The sequence below is a fragment of the Parambassis ranga genome, chromosome 9 (genome assembly GCF_900634625.1).
Source record: "Parambassis ranga chromosome 9, fParRan2.1, whole genome shotgun sequence".
Classification (NCBI taxonomy): Eukaryota; Metazoa; Chordata; class Actinopteri; family Ambassidae; genus Parambassis; species Parambassis ranga.
Window position 1 is genome coordinate 1,241,272 of NC_041030.1, and position 18,244 is coordinate 1,259,515.

The following is an 18,244-nucleotide window of genomic DNA, read 5'->3' on the forward strand; positions in this document are numbered from 1 at the left end:
TATAGAGATCTGTTCTGTTTCCGCACACTATGTTCCATTGGTGAAGGAAGTGGTAATGCGGGTTGGCGAGTTTTTTGTCCTACTGCTGATCCTGAAACTATTCCAACGTTATCAGCATATCGTATTGTGCTGTTGGTGTTTTTCGGCTTCAATATAAAAATAGGTTTCCAATCAAAAGCGCTGAAGACAGTAAGACAGGACCGCTAAATGATGTTTGTTTCCAGGCGGAGCATAATATTGGACGGACTAGTAAACATTTCAAGCGTGGTGCGCTACCAGGAAGAGCTCTCCGTATCGCTTCTTGCTGTTGGTGTTACTCTACGTGTAAACTAGAGGCTATGACTTCAGGAAATGTGATAGGCGTTGAAATTTAAAGTAGCCTTTACTGGAGATATGAAATTACTATTTCTTGCCGCTCTCAACCCCAAAACTGGAAACCATACAACAGCTGAGAGAATAAGGTAAATCGTATCGAGTGTCGCTGGCTTCATGTAGCGACTTAGATATTTATTAGGCTGTGAGACTGCATTAGGTAATGTGAGTGAGGTTAGCTCTAAACCCGGGTCATATATAAATAAAGTGCTTGAGAAACTGTCTGTCTTACTGTGTAATAAAGCAGCTGTAATAGAACAACTGCCTACCTCACCTAACACGATTAACCACTAACTTAACATAACCACATCGTCTTCCTGTCACCAACCCCCATTCAAATATGTTTCAATGTAGGTCCCACATTGAATCAGCAGGACACACATGTGAGCTCAGAGATGCAGGGGAATTTCACTCATCTGCTGATGTGGCAAATCTAGTGTCTCAGAATTCTTCATTTGAAGGAGCCTTGGCTATTCACCTGTTCAGAGCAGGCAGACTTCTCTTGGGTAATGTCTGCTGTTACATGGTCTGTTCATGTTTATCGGCTGAATGGTAGATTTGCTGTTGTAGGTTACAGCTTGTTTTTTCTGTTCTTCACAGACATCCAAATACCCTATGGCGTTGTCTTTGGCGGAACAGACATAAATGAAGATGTGAAAGTTGAGCAGAAGCGTGTGGTTATGGAGCAGGTGCTACTGAAAGCCAGGTGATGTTACTACAAACTGACTACTACATTTAAAAAAGAAAAGAAACTGAAGTTTCAACAGGCCTAAATGTGTGCCTGAATTTTACGCCTCCATTAAACACATTTCACAGACTGTACACTTCTTCTCACAACACTTAAAATAAAATAAATAAAGTGCCACATTTGCTAAGTGAAATGTATTTGGAATCTGTTAATTAGATATACCAAATGATTTTGACATACACTGCTTTTACAGCATTTCAATGTAGGAAAAGATACACAGGCCCACCTCATGACAATAATTAAGGATGTGTTCCATTTAGGAGCAACCAGTTAGGGTCCCAGTTAGTGTTCATGCTCATTCACTCATTCTAACATGTGACATTTTAATGGAATGAAGAGATTATTAGCATTAGCTTGCTTTGCTATGACAAAGCAACATGTCTGAAACATGTCTGCCACAAGAAAGTTGCAACAATTATGCTCTGTCAGGAGGAGATACATTTTGGAGCAGCCATATTAATACATCAGTCAACACACTATAGTAACACGTTATGTGACTGTTTCTACTGTTCACTTCCTTATAGAGAGGTTTTATGCACATGTTGCAATCCTGAAGTGTGAGTTGTAAGTTTGACCACCGACTCTATAAATGTTCAGTCAAGCCAGCCTCTATTATTAAGGCAAGTGTATTTCTCCCTCAGAATTGTTGCAAAAAGTTTGAGTAGATCAGTTATCAGTGGGTGAAAAAAAGTGTCTGAATCAGTACAGCATCTTGTGTTGCCTGGAGTTCTTATCATGAAAGAATGAGAATTTACACTGGAGTATAACCCCAGCAGAGCAGCTTGTGTGTTCTCTCCTCCCCTACAGCAAAGGCTTATCAATATCTTGTCCCGTGCCCTGACATCCGTCCCCAGTGTCTCTGTCTTCATTATGAAGCAAATAGATGGTATGGCATTCATCTAGTAAATCTAAGGGGATAATTGCCTTCTGGGAGAACTGGGGCAATCCAGCTCTCGTGACTTCAAACATCTCAATCCACACACCCCCTGCTGTTCATGCCTTCTCACACAAACCTTGATCATAAAATTCAGTCACCACCTAGAGCCTGTTGGCCCATTTAAAAATGTACGCACACATGCATGCAAATTAATATCTCCCCACTGTTTTCTGCTCCATATTCTCCCCTTTCTTCCTTATTGTAGTCTTGGTGTATTCATCCTGAAATAATTTGCCTTCAAGCCTGCTCGCATGTATTCCTGGCTCTCATGTACTCAGCCTCAGTCTTAAGACTTTTCTTATTTATTCTTAGTATCAATCTTTTTTCCATTATTGTTGTCAAAGTTGTCATTATTTGTAAAAGGTTAAAAATTCTAGCCTAAAATGGCTTCAACAAGTGGTAATGAAGTGTGTTTTTTTCCATCTAGATTTGCTGTTGCTTTTACTGAGAAACTGAAAGAAGAGGCAGAGATATTTTTGGTATGATTATGTGTTTTGATATTCTGGCTGCTAGGGATCATACTGTATCATTCTTACATTTTAAGATAAGTAATGATGAAATAATAATGACAACAAAGAGAGGGTTGGTTTGGAGATGTAGGTGAAATAGATATATATCTAAGTCTGTATGTGTTAATTACTGGTTCATCAGTATAAATATAACCACCATTATAAACTTACCAATTAGACTGTCATAAAGATATTTTAGCTATTCTTTTCCCAGTGCAGCTGTAAAAAAAGATCAAATAAAAAACAAAAGGCGCATCAACAGACAGGAGGAAAGTGACATTATCAACAGCAGGCCTTTTACAATACAAACACAATATCCTGCCCGGTCCCATAACAGTCTGCCATTAAAACAGTATTGCAGTGTTTTATTTTCAGATTAGATTCTCGCCGTGGGCTGCAGATTGAGGAAAGTGGCATGCTTTATCTCTGCCATTTAGTGCTGACAGCAGGCAGGCAGGACAGGCACTGAGAGGCATTGCCATGCTTTTTTATTGTGACAGAAAAACACACATGGGGGATGGATCTAGTGTGATAACATCCAGTCATTTTTTTTCCAATACCCTCTGATTTATTTTGTAGCACCCCATTATCTTAGCTTTCCTGACTCTTTTTAAAGTTTATATTTTGTCTAGATATGTTTAGCACACAAAGAGCTTTTTAAATGGTTGTTTCTATTGTCTGGTATAAATGGCATAAATAAGGGGTGCATGGTCAGTAATAATCAAATGTAATTTGTATAAACAAACACTTCCCATGTTTACCAATTGACTTTAAACACTGATGTGCATGTGCACTTGTTTTAACCACACATTTTTATTTCTTTTTTTTTATTTTTTTCCCCTGAAAAGGTGTCCCAGACCAGTAAAATCTATATCCAACCCCAAGGTAAGCTCTGCAGGGTGTGCATCGCTGCCTGTTTCTCTGCGTTCCTCAGTCACCGTGGAAGTGTTACATTAATCAGCTTTGACATTTTCTTCCCTTTATCATACTGTCTGCAGTGCTAGAGTTGTATTTGCTCTTGCCATTGGCCACTATGCCATGTAGGACATCCCAAATCACTCTTCCGTGTTCTTTCCTACCAGTGGCCTTGTTTGGCAAATGTCCCTCATAGATTAGACAAAATCCTCTGGGTCACTCCACCCTAGAAAAAAAGCTTATTTTGCAGGCTTGTCACTGGTTAATCATAATAATACTTAAAGTATTTTTGTTTACATTGAAAACTGTTTGTTGGCTCTTTTGTTGAGTATAATCTTTATAAATAGCACTGTTTTATGTGTCTGTTTATTATTATAGGTATCCAAACCGAGGCAGTGGAGAAGTTCTGCTGGGCTGAATTCTTGAGAAATTCAGGTACTGTTAGTGCTTTCCAGGTCAGCATATACACTATAAATAAACTACGTTATATTGAAACTTATTAATACATAAAATTTAGTTGTCAGTAGAAAATATTTCAAAAAGAAGATCTGACAGTTCCACAAAAATATATTTATTTGTATTATCCCTTTACTAGCAGGACTAAATAGTAAAATGCTGTATTTTATACAGCATGGGGTTTATTATTGCTTTCCTTCCTAGCTTGATATTTTGCACTTATTGACAACAACTTGTCATTGGTGTGGTAAATGTGACCCTAGTCTCATGTTCTTCAAAATACAGCAGAAATAATTGCGTGCACATACACACAAATCTTCCTGGGACAGGTGCCTGACAGAAACTGCAGTTCAATGTAACTCCCTTATAGAAGTGGTTCAGTGATGTTGTTTTAAACATATACAATTGTGCCACATTTTGTAACTAGCAGCATGGTATAGATTTTCAGCCTCTACCCTCTACATCCTTTCCTCCATTATTAGTCACCAATTGTATTGTGCAATGGAGCCAGCAATGGGAGCACTTTTACATATACATTGATATACTCCCTGCCTGAAAAGTACCACTATAGGAGCATAATTTTGCTCTGTGCTCTGCTAAAGTAGTAGTAATAATAGTAATAATATAATAATAATAAGTAGTAGTAATTCTAGAAACCAGGTTCTGTAATGGAATTCCTTCACCAGTCTTTTCACTCTTCTAACTTTCCAACTCCTCTTGAATAGCAAGGTCAAATATGCACGGTTACTCTGAGCATTGTTTCCACAAACAGCCCGGATTTTAAATTGGACATTGCAATATGATGTCTATCCCAGGTACATTAATGCTCAAAGAGAGCATCACTGAGTACTGGGAGGGACAGTTGATTTATAGCTCTCAAGCCCAGAGCCATTTATCACCATGTTTCACAACCAGTGTAAGTAATACTAATTTTCCACAGTCTTCTCCATTGGTTATACTCCAAACAGGAGTCGCATTATTGTACGTTTACTCAGATGAGACGAAAACACTGTAAATAGATTCCCAGTTGTTTTTTTAGAGCTGTAACCATTGTTACAGTTTCTGCATATGTGCCAGCTGATGGTGGTAATTTGTCAGTGTTATTTATTGTGGATGTACAACAGATGCATTCCTCATCAGTGAGGATGTTTACATGGGTTTGTCATAAAGACCCCAAGTCAGAAAGCGTAATAAAACAGCACTCAATTGTTAGAAATATGCAGCTTTCTATTATCTAAAAGAGTAATCCCCCTGTAGAGCATTTATGACCTGCTTTGTCACCTTTAATAATCCATTTCAACAACTTTGCTCTCAAACACAACATTGCAGTCTGGCAGAACCAACTCCTTCAGCAACCTGTTTTCTCTGGTGTCAGCTCTCATCCTCCCTTTGTCTTCACACACACTCCCAGCACAGCAGGGGGCACTCTCCCTTGTGAGCATTCTCCCCTCCCAGATCTTGCTGCATATTGATTTACTTTTTCATCCCTCCATCTGGTGTGACATAAATTAATCATTACTAAATTGCGAAGTATACTCTGTATAGGGTAGCTTTGGGGATAAATGTAAGTCGTTCTGGCCCTGTACTGCAGGGACACAATGAAAAAGCACTTCTCTTTGTGAACATAAAAGACCCAAAGCAATCCCCCCTAACTGACTGAAAACACATGGTGATACTGTATGTCTCTCTGTGTTAAAAGCACATACTTCTGCACTGAATTCCGAAGCTGTCAGTCCATGAAAGAAAGCCACTCTGTGTCTGTTTATGTTGTTTTTCTGCCCTTGCTGTGTGCTACATGAGGTAGGGTTAAGAGGATAAACGTGGCAGTATGGAGTGAGCAGTGATACCACTAAAGGATGATGGAGAGAGAAACAGGGAGTTTGCTGTTACCTTGACGGTTAACAGGTCCACAAGGAACAGCATGATTATTGAAGACATATTATGCAGGAAGCTTTCAGTGAAGTCTATGTAATTAAAAGTCAAAGGAGAAGCAGAGGTTAACAGTGCAATGCCTGTTACAATCTAGAGAAGGAACTTGATGTGGAAACGGTGTTAGAGCATAGGGTCAGGCTTCTTAATGTCCTCATGCATTGCTGCTTCAATACTGAGTGATCACTGACACTGCTTTGGCTCAGGTGGTGGCTGATGTGTTCTCAAGACATCTAACCATAGCGTGAAAGGCTGAATGTGAGGTATTGTCAGGTGCTTTGAGTAGAGAGAGAGTAGTGCTTTCAATACAGACTATTTTCATGTAACAAAATATATTGTGTGGAGCTTTAGAATACATTTTAAATACCCAGCCCAAATAATAATACTCTGTCGAGAACTGAGCCAAATGAGTGGTCATCAATGAAGTGTGTACAATTCGATACAAATGTTGTTATACATGTTTGTCCAGCTTGTTGTCTACTGTTTCAAATAGAAGCACAGTTACAGTCAGAACCTCTGCGTTACCGAAGCGCATGCAGTATGCAATAAGCATAATGCAGTCATATTAACTAACAAAAATGCAGCTTATATATGACCTAAATGCTAGCATTACATATGCTATTCAACAGTTCAGCTACTGACTATCACGCCTCTCTGAGACTGAGACACGTTGCTAATCCTCCTAGTGTGTCTCACCTGCATAGCTGTGTTAATGTGGTTCTTTTTTAGACAGCATTGTCATTGTTTTGTGTTCTCCCTGCAGACTCTGTTCTCTGTGTCACCCTGAGCACTCAACAGATTAACAGACGTTTTCCAGATAGATGTGTGCTCCCACATCCATGCATACACACATCACAGTGATTAAGCACCAGGAGTTTGTTCACAATGCCTATTTGAAATCAAACGAAACTGGGAAAAAAAAGTTTTTTGTAAAGAACTCACAGAAATACAAAGAGAGAGAGAAGAAACATTGCTGCTGGTACAACAGAACAAATTGCTTGTCTTCCTAAAAGAATGAGAAAATGTGTCTTATCTACATTTGGGTTTTTTGTTTGTTTGTTTCAATTCTAACTTTCGACAGGCCTGTGCTCTAGTGTGATTCTAGCTATAGCCCTACATTATTTCCTGCACCTTGTTTGACGTAGTGGCATGTTTGTCTAACTCTAAGCTGTTATGCGTCCTCATATTGCAAATCAATGAAGGAACTTCGATACATCCCACAGACGTAAGAGCTTTTTGACAGATCAGCTCTTAGAATCGGGGTCAGTGCCCAGACTCCATGCTGTCATTTTAAGATGCTCTTTAATAGCATTAAAAGAGCTGCTTCTGCCTTCTGATCTGGACTTATCTGGCAGCAGGGGATTTCACTCGACTGTCACTGTGCTCGAAGCACGTGCTGCTGTCTGTCTGTGGTATTATTTTCTGAAATGATTTGTATCCCATTTTCTTTGACACTGACAAAGTACATTTTTATAGTCCACAATTTGTTAACTATTTCAAGTACAGCTAGCTCAGCATTTCTGATTTTTCCTTTTAGATAGTTATGGATTAAAATGTGATTTTCTGACACTGGAATAGTCACATGACTATTCTATGCTAATGGCCACCAGACCTAACCCTACAGGAGGTTTCCTCTTGATCCCATTTATCAGTTATTATATTGTTGTTGTTCTTCTAGAGCCATAATGACATTTGTGTCTACACATTTTTGCACATTTATTTTTGTGCTTTATCAATAATGTGTTTCATAAGATGTCCTAACAATGCTTTTGTATGCATGCGTGGTACATGCTAGTCATCTTGGTTCATTGGCCATTGCCATTTTGAGTCAATCTTTGTAAGAAAAAGGCAGCAGTAAATTAATGGATTTATATATGTCCTATATTAATACATGTCCTTTTTTAATCATCATATAAAACACACTTAAACACCAATTGTTTGGTGTGTCAAACATCTGAGACTGAGAAGCTGTGGTGTGTGTTGCCTTCACGTGTCATTAGGGTCAGGACTTTTATCCATTGCCTTTGCAGGGTCATGTGTAGTACAGTAGTTGTTGGAATACAGCACATTTGTATGTTTTCCAGTTTCTGACTAATCTCTGGATTGAAGTTCATAGTTGGATAATCTGGGTAAAGAGCCGATTCCAAAGCAGTACTATTCAATTAAAGCCAGCCTCTTAAAACCTTTGATTTTTTTAGCACAGTGTTTGGGTTAGCTGTTTTTTGTGTTTTTCAGGGGGTGTTCAGTGAGCAAAGTGACAGCCAAACACGCTGGCTCTGTAGTTATGATGCTGCATTACACACTGATTAGGCTGCAACCTTCTAGTGTTTTCAGCAGACTATTTCCCTGCTGATCAGAGAATTGTGCAAGCACATTAGTCACTGCTGTCTTATTTTCTTCATGACCTTGGGTGATGTATTGCTTTCATTATGTGCTGATGTACTTGGGATGTTCATTATGCAGTGTTTTGATATTGTGACACTGTCTTTCTGTGTGTCTGGCTTCTCTCCAGGTGTAATCTGTGAGAATGTGGATGAGCTACATGTCTTCCTATTGGTCTGTGGCCTCAGAAGAGTCAAGGATCCCCTATATTTGGTGGAGGTGTTTTCAGGTATACTATAAAATATCTGAATATACTGCACCTTATACATGCACTAGTAACAAATGATCCACAAGGAAAGGACCCTTTTTTGCCCTAAATGTCAAATAAACCTGCCTGTGGTAACAACAGCATCAACTAGGAATGATGTTCCTGTAAGTGTATGTAGAGTCAGACAGCTCGTCTTTTTGAGCCTCACCTTTGTAGCATTCTTTTTTATGGTGATTTTCTTCTATGATAATTGCTACTGATTACCTCAAGTGACTTGTTTTCATCAGCTTGTATTTTATGAGAATTTCATTGCACACAGTTAATGGTAATGAGACAGCACTAGAGGGCGTCAAATTGTATGTAAATGTTTAGATGAGCTAGAAGTGGGGATGCACTTTATTACCCATCTGCTGAAAAAGGAAAGACTGTGGCTCACTAAAACAAACATGATGCCAAAACTATTAAGGCTTTGCCTGTTTTCTTTGTTTATTTCGTTTCTTTCAGGGTGGCATTGTGAGAATTTGCTGAATGTGTTGGTCATTATTGGGCCAAAAGTAAGTACACAGTCATTATACACAAAGTCTGTCCTTTTTGTACAATACCTGCCATGTGCCACAGGCCTGCTGTATTGTTGAAATTACCTTGAAAACTCACCTAGGAATTCAGGCAGCCTCTAATTGGATGGAGCAGAGATACAAGCTTTAGCTGTTTAGCTGGAATTAACAGGCAGCGTGGAAGGAAATGTCTGCAAGGGTCAGTAGCAGCAGTGGTGGTGGTCCTCATTGGCATCATTTTGATACACATAATCAGGAATATACTGTATGTTTGGACATGTGCTTCTACAAATTACAGTCACACTTCTGCCCTGTGGATGTGTGTGTGGCTTCATATCAAGTAATGAAATAAGCAGTTGAACTGTCAAAGCTTGACATCTTTTATGAGATTCATAAATCAAATCCTCAGTGAGATGTTAAACATTTACTATAAATACATTTCTGTCTCTCAGTCTTACAGATAAGCCATGTTCAGCCAACAACAGCAGCCTTGGTGCTCTGTACTTACATCCTTTTCTTCATTTTATTTCCAATCTCTCACTCATTGATTTCTCTTGTATGCTTGTCTTCATCTTTTCATCCCCCTGACTTGCTTTGATACGACATCAATGTACACTTCTTTAGCGACTGTTCTTTCTTTCAAACAGTGATGTCAGGCAAAAGGTACGTTCTGCTTTAGTTTTGCTCAAAAACAACTCAATTAGACATGGCCAAGGGCTTACACACTGTCTCACTGTCGCTTCTTGCTCCGCTATGCTTTGCTGTTGTTAGATAAAATGGTTGAGTGGAATCAGAGACGTGTGATTCATCTCGACACCCCCTGAATCACTGTGGAAGTATGTCCGTCTAAGAAAAGAAAAGATAGTGTTATTGTAATATTAAACATGTGTTTGTGTGACTGCCAGACTCCCCCCTCTATTAATTATAGGATAGCAATATTTTAAGACTGAGCCGTATGAAATAGATAGAGGTAAGATATATATATATATATATATACAATGAGGAGGTAGAATGACACATGCATTGCTCAGATTATTATGACATACTATAAGTCCCCAGCTACTTCATTCAAGTAATAAGGGCTCTGGCTGCACAGCATCTGTCATTAAGAGGAAAATCCAGGTCAGTTCGTCAGTGATGACACATTTTACTCCTCCATAACTGGGCTTTTTCTAGCATCACAATGTTCCATGTTAGTATTAAATTATAAAGATCCAGTGACTTTTCTAAAAATATTGCATTTTTTCTTGAGAAGTTAGCGTGCTTTGTACAATCAAAAAAACACTGAACAAACAATAACATTGACATACATAGTGCTTGTGCTTCCCCTCTGGTCACGTATGGACAGTCAGTGCACCATGTGTGTGCTTAAATTATTTTGTTTGTCAGTTTATCCTTTATCGTGAACTCCCCCCTGCTGCTATTACAGAGTTTTGCCAAATCCCAGATTATAACAGGATACAAAACTATTCTATGATTTCAGAATTTAATGCACATCTTCTTTAACTGACATTCAGTGTAGACCTTTCACAGGCTGTGAAATGAAATACACAAAAGTAGCAGCTTGCTTTGTAGCATCTTTGACCCAAATTGCTATGCTTTGACTTTTCTCTTGGCAGGCTAATGCACGCAAATCCCACATTGCAATTAATCAGATTGGCCAGCCACCCTATCCTGACCCCAATCTCTGAAAATACAGGATTTTCAGTGGATGATTTTCTCATGATAGAAATTATTAATTGTGTCATTGTTTATTTTATCCTTCTGATTAAGTCATTGCTGCCATCCTTGATGAAAGCTTTATTAGTAAGAAAAGGGCTTTAACTTGTCTCATTCTTGATTTTTGTCTTTCTTTTTTCCCCCAGATCGATCCTGTGCTTACTGCTGAAGTGGAAGCTGTAGTCAAAAGGTAAGCCTTCTGTTTTGTTTCCTGTAATCAGTCTCACATCTCATAAAATAACTCTTCGGACCAGATAGGCTAATTCCCATACTCTGTTTTGGAACCTGCTTCAAAACAAGTGGAACACAAATTCTTTTAAGCAAATATGGCTTATATAGTATTTGTCTCAAACATTATGTGAACAGAATGCAGATCCGAGGAGAGTGCCAAGACCCTTTTTATGTGTCCTCCCACTCTCTAGTCTAAACTCATCCTTCAGTTTTTTGCCAAGGGCCTTCACTACATCTTGGTGGCAGGGAACTGCCCTCTTTGGTTAAGACTTTACCTGGACGCTCCATGCATGTCACACACAGTGCAGCCGTGTTTCCTACCCTGAGCTTGTCACTGCTGTTCAGCATCATTCACGCCTCTGTGAGCCCTGAGTCATGCAGAACTCAGCTTTGCCACTGCTTCTGCAGAACAGCAGGGGTCTTTTTGGCCCAGGAGAGGAGCCAACAGGAGCTGCACGCTGCCATGAAAAGGTGCTTCGCCGTGGTCAACAGCTCCGTCTCGGAGGGCATGTCAGCGGCCATCTTGGAGGTAAACATCTTAGGGGGTTATGGGTAATTGGACAACAGCTGGTCCAGACTTCAGTGAAAGGAACAGTTTGGTAATAGGGATGTGATTTATAAGGGAGTATTTGTCATCCAAAGCATTTTTAGAGCAACTCAAGTAATGTGAATATTTTGCAGGCATTCATATATCTGACCACTTCAGGGACAATTACTGATTTTCATTGCTTGCTTCCAATCTTTCCTTTCCTGAGTGAGCAAAACCTCTAAATCCACTTAATCTGTTTTTAACACAGTCAATTAAGACAATCCACAGTAGGCCTAAAGTCTTATTAGTATGGTAGCATGTTTCATTCAACAACCTGCTAAAGGTATTAGCTGATACACATTGTTAATTCTGTAGTCAACTGCACTGAAGAACAGAATAGCCAGGCAGTACCTAGGTGCTTTAATATTGACAGAGTGAGCAGGAAAGTTTGCTCTGTGTGTTTAAAGCCCTCTGCTTCAACAGGCTCTGGATCTCGGGGTACCGGTGCTGGCCAGGGACATTCCAGGAAATGCAGCAGTGGTGCAGCATGAGGTCACTGGCCTGCTGTACTCTTCTCCCCAGGTACAATGTGACAGACTAGGTCACCACATGCACTAAGCTCTGTTAAGCTCTGTAGTCCATGTAGTCCATGAACACACTGACTGTGGTTGCGGACTGCACAGTGCATAAATTGTAGGTATTCCTCTCACCTTCACATTGACTCTAGACATTGCTTTGGAATCCTGTGTTTTTCACAACTTGTACATTTTATTCTACAATCTACAAGGGTGAAATGTAGCAATAGACACTTCCTTTTATCACATTAATTGCTCCCTGTGATGCATAGATATCACCATAACCCTGACTGTAGTGATGCAACAAAGAGCAGGAGGCTAGAAAGCCCCATGAGAACTATTCCATCTGATGTTTAATGAGGTTCGATGCAAAGGGAGACTAACATAAGGCCAGAGTTGACAGAGGGCTTAAGCAGGCTGCGCTAAGACACCATGCTGTAGCGTGATGTTGTTGAAACGGCAGAGATAAGTCTCTCTCTGCACGTGTTCTATCTGGGCTGCTAGTAGGAAGCTCACACAGATGGTTGGAACAACTTGAACTGGATAAACTACAAACTTGGCCAGAGCTGACACTGTGCATGGATGCTGCCCATGTCTTACACCTCAAGGCATATTTTAGCATGCTTGAATATCCCCTTTTATGCTTGATTGACAGTGTTTCTACTCATTTCTGTGAAATTGCATAAAGTTTGAAGAAATGTGTCAAAATACACACATAAGCACTCGTAAACTTTAAAGAGAAAAAAATTGGCCTTTCCTGTCTGGCTCTATAATTTGCTGTAAGAGTGAAGTGATTATAAGCACTCTGCTCATAAGTTGAGCTTTAATCCTGTTGCTAAGGATTTATAGCACTCATATGGCCATACAGAAGAGCCTCTCCAGACATAATCACATCACTTGAAATGATGTAAAATGAAGTGGCCTGCTGACTGGCAGTGGCTAAACTTTGTGTGCCATTGGCTTTCTGTAGCAGTAATGTTGGATGGCAGGAAGACTTCAAGGCAATTTCACTTCATTTTGTTGGAGGCATCTTTTAGCCTGCTGGGTTCGCAGATGAGCAACTAAGAGTCTGTGTTGAGATGTACCCCATCTCAGTGTATGCTCATCACCACTGCTCCTTTTTAATGAATCTTCTTTTTGGCTTTTTGGTTGGGCAACATTGTTTAACTGTAACAGATGTTTTGTTCTCCCTTTTCTTCATAAGCAAATGAGACGTGGCAGCTTTAGGACAGAGTGAAAATAGTCGTTTGGACGTCCATATTTAGATCAGGAGCCACAAATACCTACTTCCTTTGGCAATGTACAGATACTTTTGAAGTATTTAATAGCCGGTGCACAGGCTTCTATCTGTTCTTCTGCCTTGGATTATCTTTTATGCTTTAAAAACATATCTCCAGGCATCTTCACTGGCAAGCTTTAAGTGGCATTTGGCTGTAAATGAGACTCATTTTGACTTTATCTTTGCCAGGAATTTGTGCATCAATCTCAGAGGCTGCTGTCAGATCACGGGCTAAGAGAGAGAGTGGTGAGGAATGGAAAACTCTACGTGGAAAAGCACCACAGCCTAAAACAGGAGAGAGAAACCTACCAGCAGCTGGTGGAAACACTGCGCTGAGACTGAGGTCGCAGCACTACTTGGGAAGCTTTCTCAGGAATTTCAGAAGCAGAGAACAGGGCAGTAGCCTTGCATAGGTATAATTATAATTATATTATATAATTATTACATTATTTGCACAAAACTGTTCAGTTTATCTGCACTGCTGAATTGTTAACTTTGCTGGTGAGCACTTGAAACCAAAGACTTGAAGTAGAAAATGTTGTTCTCTCTTTTTCTCTATTTCTACTTAATAAAAGACAACAGCTTGGGCTGAGCTTGACTGGTCTGTGGTCTTAACCTGGGATATCATCAGATTATTGTGTTGACAGACAAAACAAAGTTCAGACCTATTTTGAAATATATTACAGTCTGTATGCATATCATTTTTATGAAGTGCAACCACAAACACTACATTTATTCAAGAGGCAGAGAAGCACAGAAGGTGCTTTCAAAAAAGCTGACTTTTGGCAATGCACTGGAGCATGGCCTGAATAGAAAAATATATATAAAATATATAAAACTATAGATATAACTGCCTGGCAACTGCCCTTTTCCCAGTGACCATGCAGTGATCATATAAATCAGGTTAAAAGCAAAATCAAGAACATTTAATTTTAATGGAAACATGAAAATGATAATATATTGCATTATAGAAAACAACAGTTGCTTGTTTTTATTTTTTTTAATCAAAGCCACATTTCTGGTGAAATCTATGTTTCTTAGACTGAATTCTGTATCATAATCTGTAAATCAGTATCCTTTTCACTGTTTCTTTTGTTCTATACCAGCATGTGAGTGCAAAAATTAGTAGATAACCACATGCAGCATCAACTTTTGGTGGCTCCTTAAATATGATGTAAATAAGAGTCTATCTGGTCAGCCACCTCAAACACACATCCACGCTTTAAGTATTAATAATAATTTACAGTACATGTACACGTGAAAGGCCTTGAAGGGTAATGAAATGCAGAGGGGGCAATTCCAAAATCATACACTCTTGACAGCTGTTTGAGTTGACAAAGGCATTGAGGTGATCAAAGCCACATCTATTGTACATGTGAGGTCTGATCAGGTTCCGTATTATAACTGGTCCCCAGGCTCTGTGATCGGCACTTGAGGTTCCTCACCACAGCTGTCCTCCTTCCCAACCCAATGGATGCCTTGGCCATTCTCCCTGGGTGGGAGATGTGGTGAATGCTGGCGCTCCAGTGTGGAGAAGGTGGTAAACTGGACTCTCTTTCTCTTGCTGGTGGGCGAGTGGACGGATTCTGTGTGCATAGGTTTACTCCTGAGGGAGCCTACGCAGCTAATGGGAGAGTCTGTAACAGAGGCTAGGCAACTGGGCCTCCTGGACAAAGAGGCCGTCTTATCAGGCCCAATGTCTATCACAGTGGTTGTAGTCTGGGTGTCTTGCTGGACCGGGCTGCCAGGCACACTCATCACCAGCTCAGCATCTGTGCCAAGCCAAACCCAGTCATGCCTGTGCCCTGTGGTCTCCTGGTTATGAGAGGGGGGCTTCTTGTGCCTGAATCTAACAACATATGAGATGCAGTTTACCAGGAACACCAGAATAGCCAGGCAAAAGACGCCCAACAGGGCATACATACCAATCTCCAAGTCTGTGAGGGGCCTGTTGGCCAACAATTCTTCTCCACCAACTTCTACCTCTGGTGTCTCCTGTCCTGGTATCTCCACTTTGGTAGGGAAGTTGTTATAGTTTACCAGATTCCCAGGAGCTTTCACAGTGCTAGTAAAGCTTACACTGCTCATATCCTCCACTATCATATTGTCTGAGCTGTATCCTTTGCTGTTATCACTGGGGCTACCCATCAAGCTGACATTCACCACACTGGTAGGACTTCCAGTGTTACCTGAATTGCTGGTCTTACCTACTCCTCCCAGGGTGCCGCTGGTAATAAAGGTTCTTTCTGTAGATTTGATAGTTGTTGTGATCTTCTGCATGGCGCTCTCCTCCCTGTCTGAGTTTGAGGTGCGTGTTGTGGAATCTTGAGACGTCCTTTGCTTCCTCTCACTGTCTACTTCCTCCCCATCGTTCCCGTAGTCACTGCCATTGTCCTTGTTACCAACAGTGCTACCATCGAATCTGCTGGTGTTGACATCTGGCCGTCGAGTGTTAACCTGAAACTTGACCTTAAGGCTGCCGTTACCCACAGCCACAGTGCTTTTGCGTTTAGACTTCTGGCAAGCCTCACAGATGGACATCTCTACTCTGACCAGGACTCCTTCACCCTCTCCCTCTGCCACCACAACAGGAGGTGTGCCTTGCACTGACACCACCCCTTGATCTAGAGATGTCACTGTCACACGGTAGTAGGCTGGATCATAAATGTCCAGAGGTGTCTGATTACCATCACTGAACTGTACCCAAGCACTGACCAAAGCTTCCTACAGGAACAAAAAATGACAGAAATTGCACATTAAATGTAAAATCTGTCTTAAGAGATATTGAAAAAAAAAACAATAAAGAATGTTACCTGTTTGGGAGTCTGAAGAAGCTCTTGTGTGGTTGTGGTTGCCAAGATGGCCCTGTTACTTGCTGGGCTTAGCTGTAATGTCACAGAGAGGCCTGTAACCAGCTGAACCCCCAACTCTGTGATGGTGACTTTGTCATCCATGACTTTAATGGTTGTTTTACCCAAGATTGCATCAGATAATGGAGAAAACACCTGTTATGGAACATCAGGTGAAAGACATTAACAGGCTGTCAAAGACAGAAACTGCCCCATTCGAAACAAACAAAGGTGTTTCAGTTTTATTACCTGGATGGTAGTGGTCCCAAGGTCTCGCCCTGACAAAACCCTTCCCCCCTGTAGCCTTGCCACTCGAGGGTCCTCTACCTTCATGAAGTAACGAACCAACCTTGTAACATCCACCTGCCAGTCAGAGCCCAGGAAATAGGTCTGAGGATCCCGAGGGTCTGCCTGTTCTGCCATGAAATTAGTAAGCACCCGAACAAGGGCGTGCTGGGACTGCAGCATGCAGCCCTTCCCCTTCCTGTCATCCTCTTCACTGTTCCAGCCTGGTCTGGAAAAAACACACACACACACATGCAGGTCACACCTGTCACACGGTAAATACTTTCACCTGCTGTACTCCAATCACTCAACCCTGTCTCTTTGCTTGATTGGATCATGTTGAGATATTGCAGTACATTATGTAATGGAATCAAACCTCTAAATCCTTAGAGAGATATGATTTGGATTTGTGCAGACTAAAGGATGCAGAAAATCACAAACAACAGGAAATTTGAATGTTATGGTTCTCACCTTTTTGAGGTTAGTATGGGGACCCTCCAGCTTTTAATCTGGCTTAGCTCTGTGTCTGACACCTCAATCTGCAGAGGGAGTCTGGGCATCCACACGTTAAGTTCCAGCTGAGCGCTCAGGTAGCTGTAGGTGAAGTTTACCACCATCTTCACTTTGCCCTTAGTCTCTTTGCCGTTTACAAAAACATAGTCACACCTGTCTGACACCTGTACGAAAAAAAGAATAATTATCTTAGAGTTTGTGTAATTACACTTGTGTAAATAATCTACATCAAAGTCAGAATAAAATTGTTGTAAATGAAGGAGATGTTAGTCATCTATTCAATGACAAAACATAATTCTCATGAAAGTCATCGTTCTAACAAATAGCCATACTTACAACAACAAATGGCCTTGCAGCAGTTTTGCACTGCATGTGTTACTACAGTAATGTCAGCTGGCTGCAATAAACTACTGCGATGATCATCGGTCCGAAGCGTTAGGAAGAGGCTGCATTGCAATTTTATGTTAATCCAAATATCGCAGCAGTGCAGAGCTGAACATCAGTCCTTCACAGCCAAGTGTATTCATTACAGCATCATTTCAAAGGTGACCTCTGCAAGTTTAGACTGCTGCTCAAAGATCTCATAGACCTTTTTTATGTGTCAGGCGGTTGTTTTCACCTTAGCCTCTCAGCTGCTTTAAACAAATAGGATAATTAACACAGCATTGAAATTCAGTCACTAGTTGGTATCGCAGCACGGGGAGGTGGAGGGAAAACAGTGATTTCGACAGATAGCCTCAGGAGGAAAACAAATATGAAATAGATTCCTGCTTTTATTTGCATGAACACTGAGGAGATGTACTGTTACTGGCACAGTGTGTTTTTGAGAGAAAGCTTGTGTCATCATTGTGTCAGTCGTCCTGCACCCTTGACCAGAGATTAAGTTTAAAAATGACCACTTCACTGTTTGTCATTCCTGCTTCTAACTAAGATGCAGTTACTCCTTCTCTACGCTTGATTTTATATCTGAAAAGCAGATTTCAAAAATATGGCCCTGGAATACAGAAAATGTCTAATGCAAGCATGGAACAATAGACAAAGGCTGATTTATTTCAAGTTTTTTTCTCCAGCTCTCTTGTTTTAATTCAGCGTGGAGGCACTCAACCAGTCATCCGTGATTTAAGCCAGTTCATTTCTTCTTTTTTTTAAGAGACGTCCCTTCTAAGAGCTGCACTGAACTTAGCATGAGCCATGTTCAAATAGTATTCTGCAGTATCAGTCAAAATGCAATGCCGTGTTAATGTGCCATCCGCC

General features: G+C 40.6%; 2 protein-coding genes across 5 annotated transcripts in view; one reads left to right on the plus strand and one right to left on the minus strand.

Annotated features, from left to right (window-relative positions):
• The first annotated feature begins 33 nt into the window (after window positions 1-33).
• glt1d1 (glycosyltransferase 1 domain containing 1) lies at window positions 34-13,935 on the plus strand. Of its 4 annotated transcripts, none has more exons than XM_028414797.1 (13): window positions 34-461; window positions 727-878; window positions 973-1,078; window positions 2,485-2,536; window positions 3,415-3,451; window positions 3,860-3,916; window positions 8,379-8,477; window positions 8,961-9,010; window positions 9,635-9,673; window positions 10,876-10,919; window positions 11,369-11,489; window positions 11,973-12,071; window positions 13,533-13,935. In XM_028414797.1, the coding sequence occupies exons 1-13, from the start codon at window positions 394-396 to the stop codon at window positions 13,677-13,679; spliced, it is 1,071 nt and encodes a 356-aa protein (XP_028270598.1). In that variant the 5' UTR covers window positions 34-393; the 3' UTR covers window positions 13,680-13,935. The 4 variants fall into 4 exon arrangements, with proteins under 4 accessions (XP_028270598.1, XP_028270601.1, XP_028270600.1 ...); XM_028414799.1 differs by having other exon boundaries at window positions 35-461; window positions 11,374-11,489; window positions 13,533-13,666; XM_028414798.1 differs by lacking the exon at window positions 9,635-9,673 and having other exon boundaries at window positions 35-461.
• Window positions 13,936-14,741: 806 nt separating this feature from the next.
• Window positions 14,742-18,244, minus strand: part of LOC114441079 (transmembrane protein 132D) — a 30,644-nt gene continuing 27,141 nt past the window's right edge. The window contains exons 7-10 of the mRNA XM_028413847.1: window positions 16,949-17,154; window positions 16,442-16,706; window positions 16,157-16,348; window positions 14,742-16,067 (exon numbers count right to left, since the gene is read on the minus strand). Of these exons, the coding sequence (XP_028269648.1) occupies window positions 14,742-16,067; window positions 16,157-16,348; window positions 16,442-16,706; window positions 16,949-17,154 (1,989 nt within the window). The remainder of the gene's footprint in view (window positions 16,068-16,156; window positions 16,349-16,441; window positions 16,707-16,948; window positions 17,155-18,244) is intronic.

Coding starts and splice junctions, on each gene's coding strand:
- glt1d1 (XM_028414797.1), top strand. CDS start 394: ATGAAATTACTATTTCTTGCCGCTCTCAACCCCAAAACTGGAAACCAT. Junction 3,452..3,859: donor AATCTATATCCAACCCCAAG/GTAAGCTCTGCA, acceptor TTATTATTATAG/GTATCCAAACCGAGGCAGTG. Junction 11,490..11,972: donor TGTCAGCGGCCATCTTGGAG/GTAAACATCTTA, acceptor CTGCTTCAACAG/GCTCTGGATCTCGGGGTACC.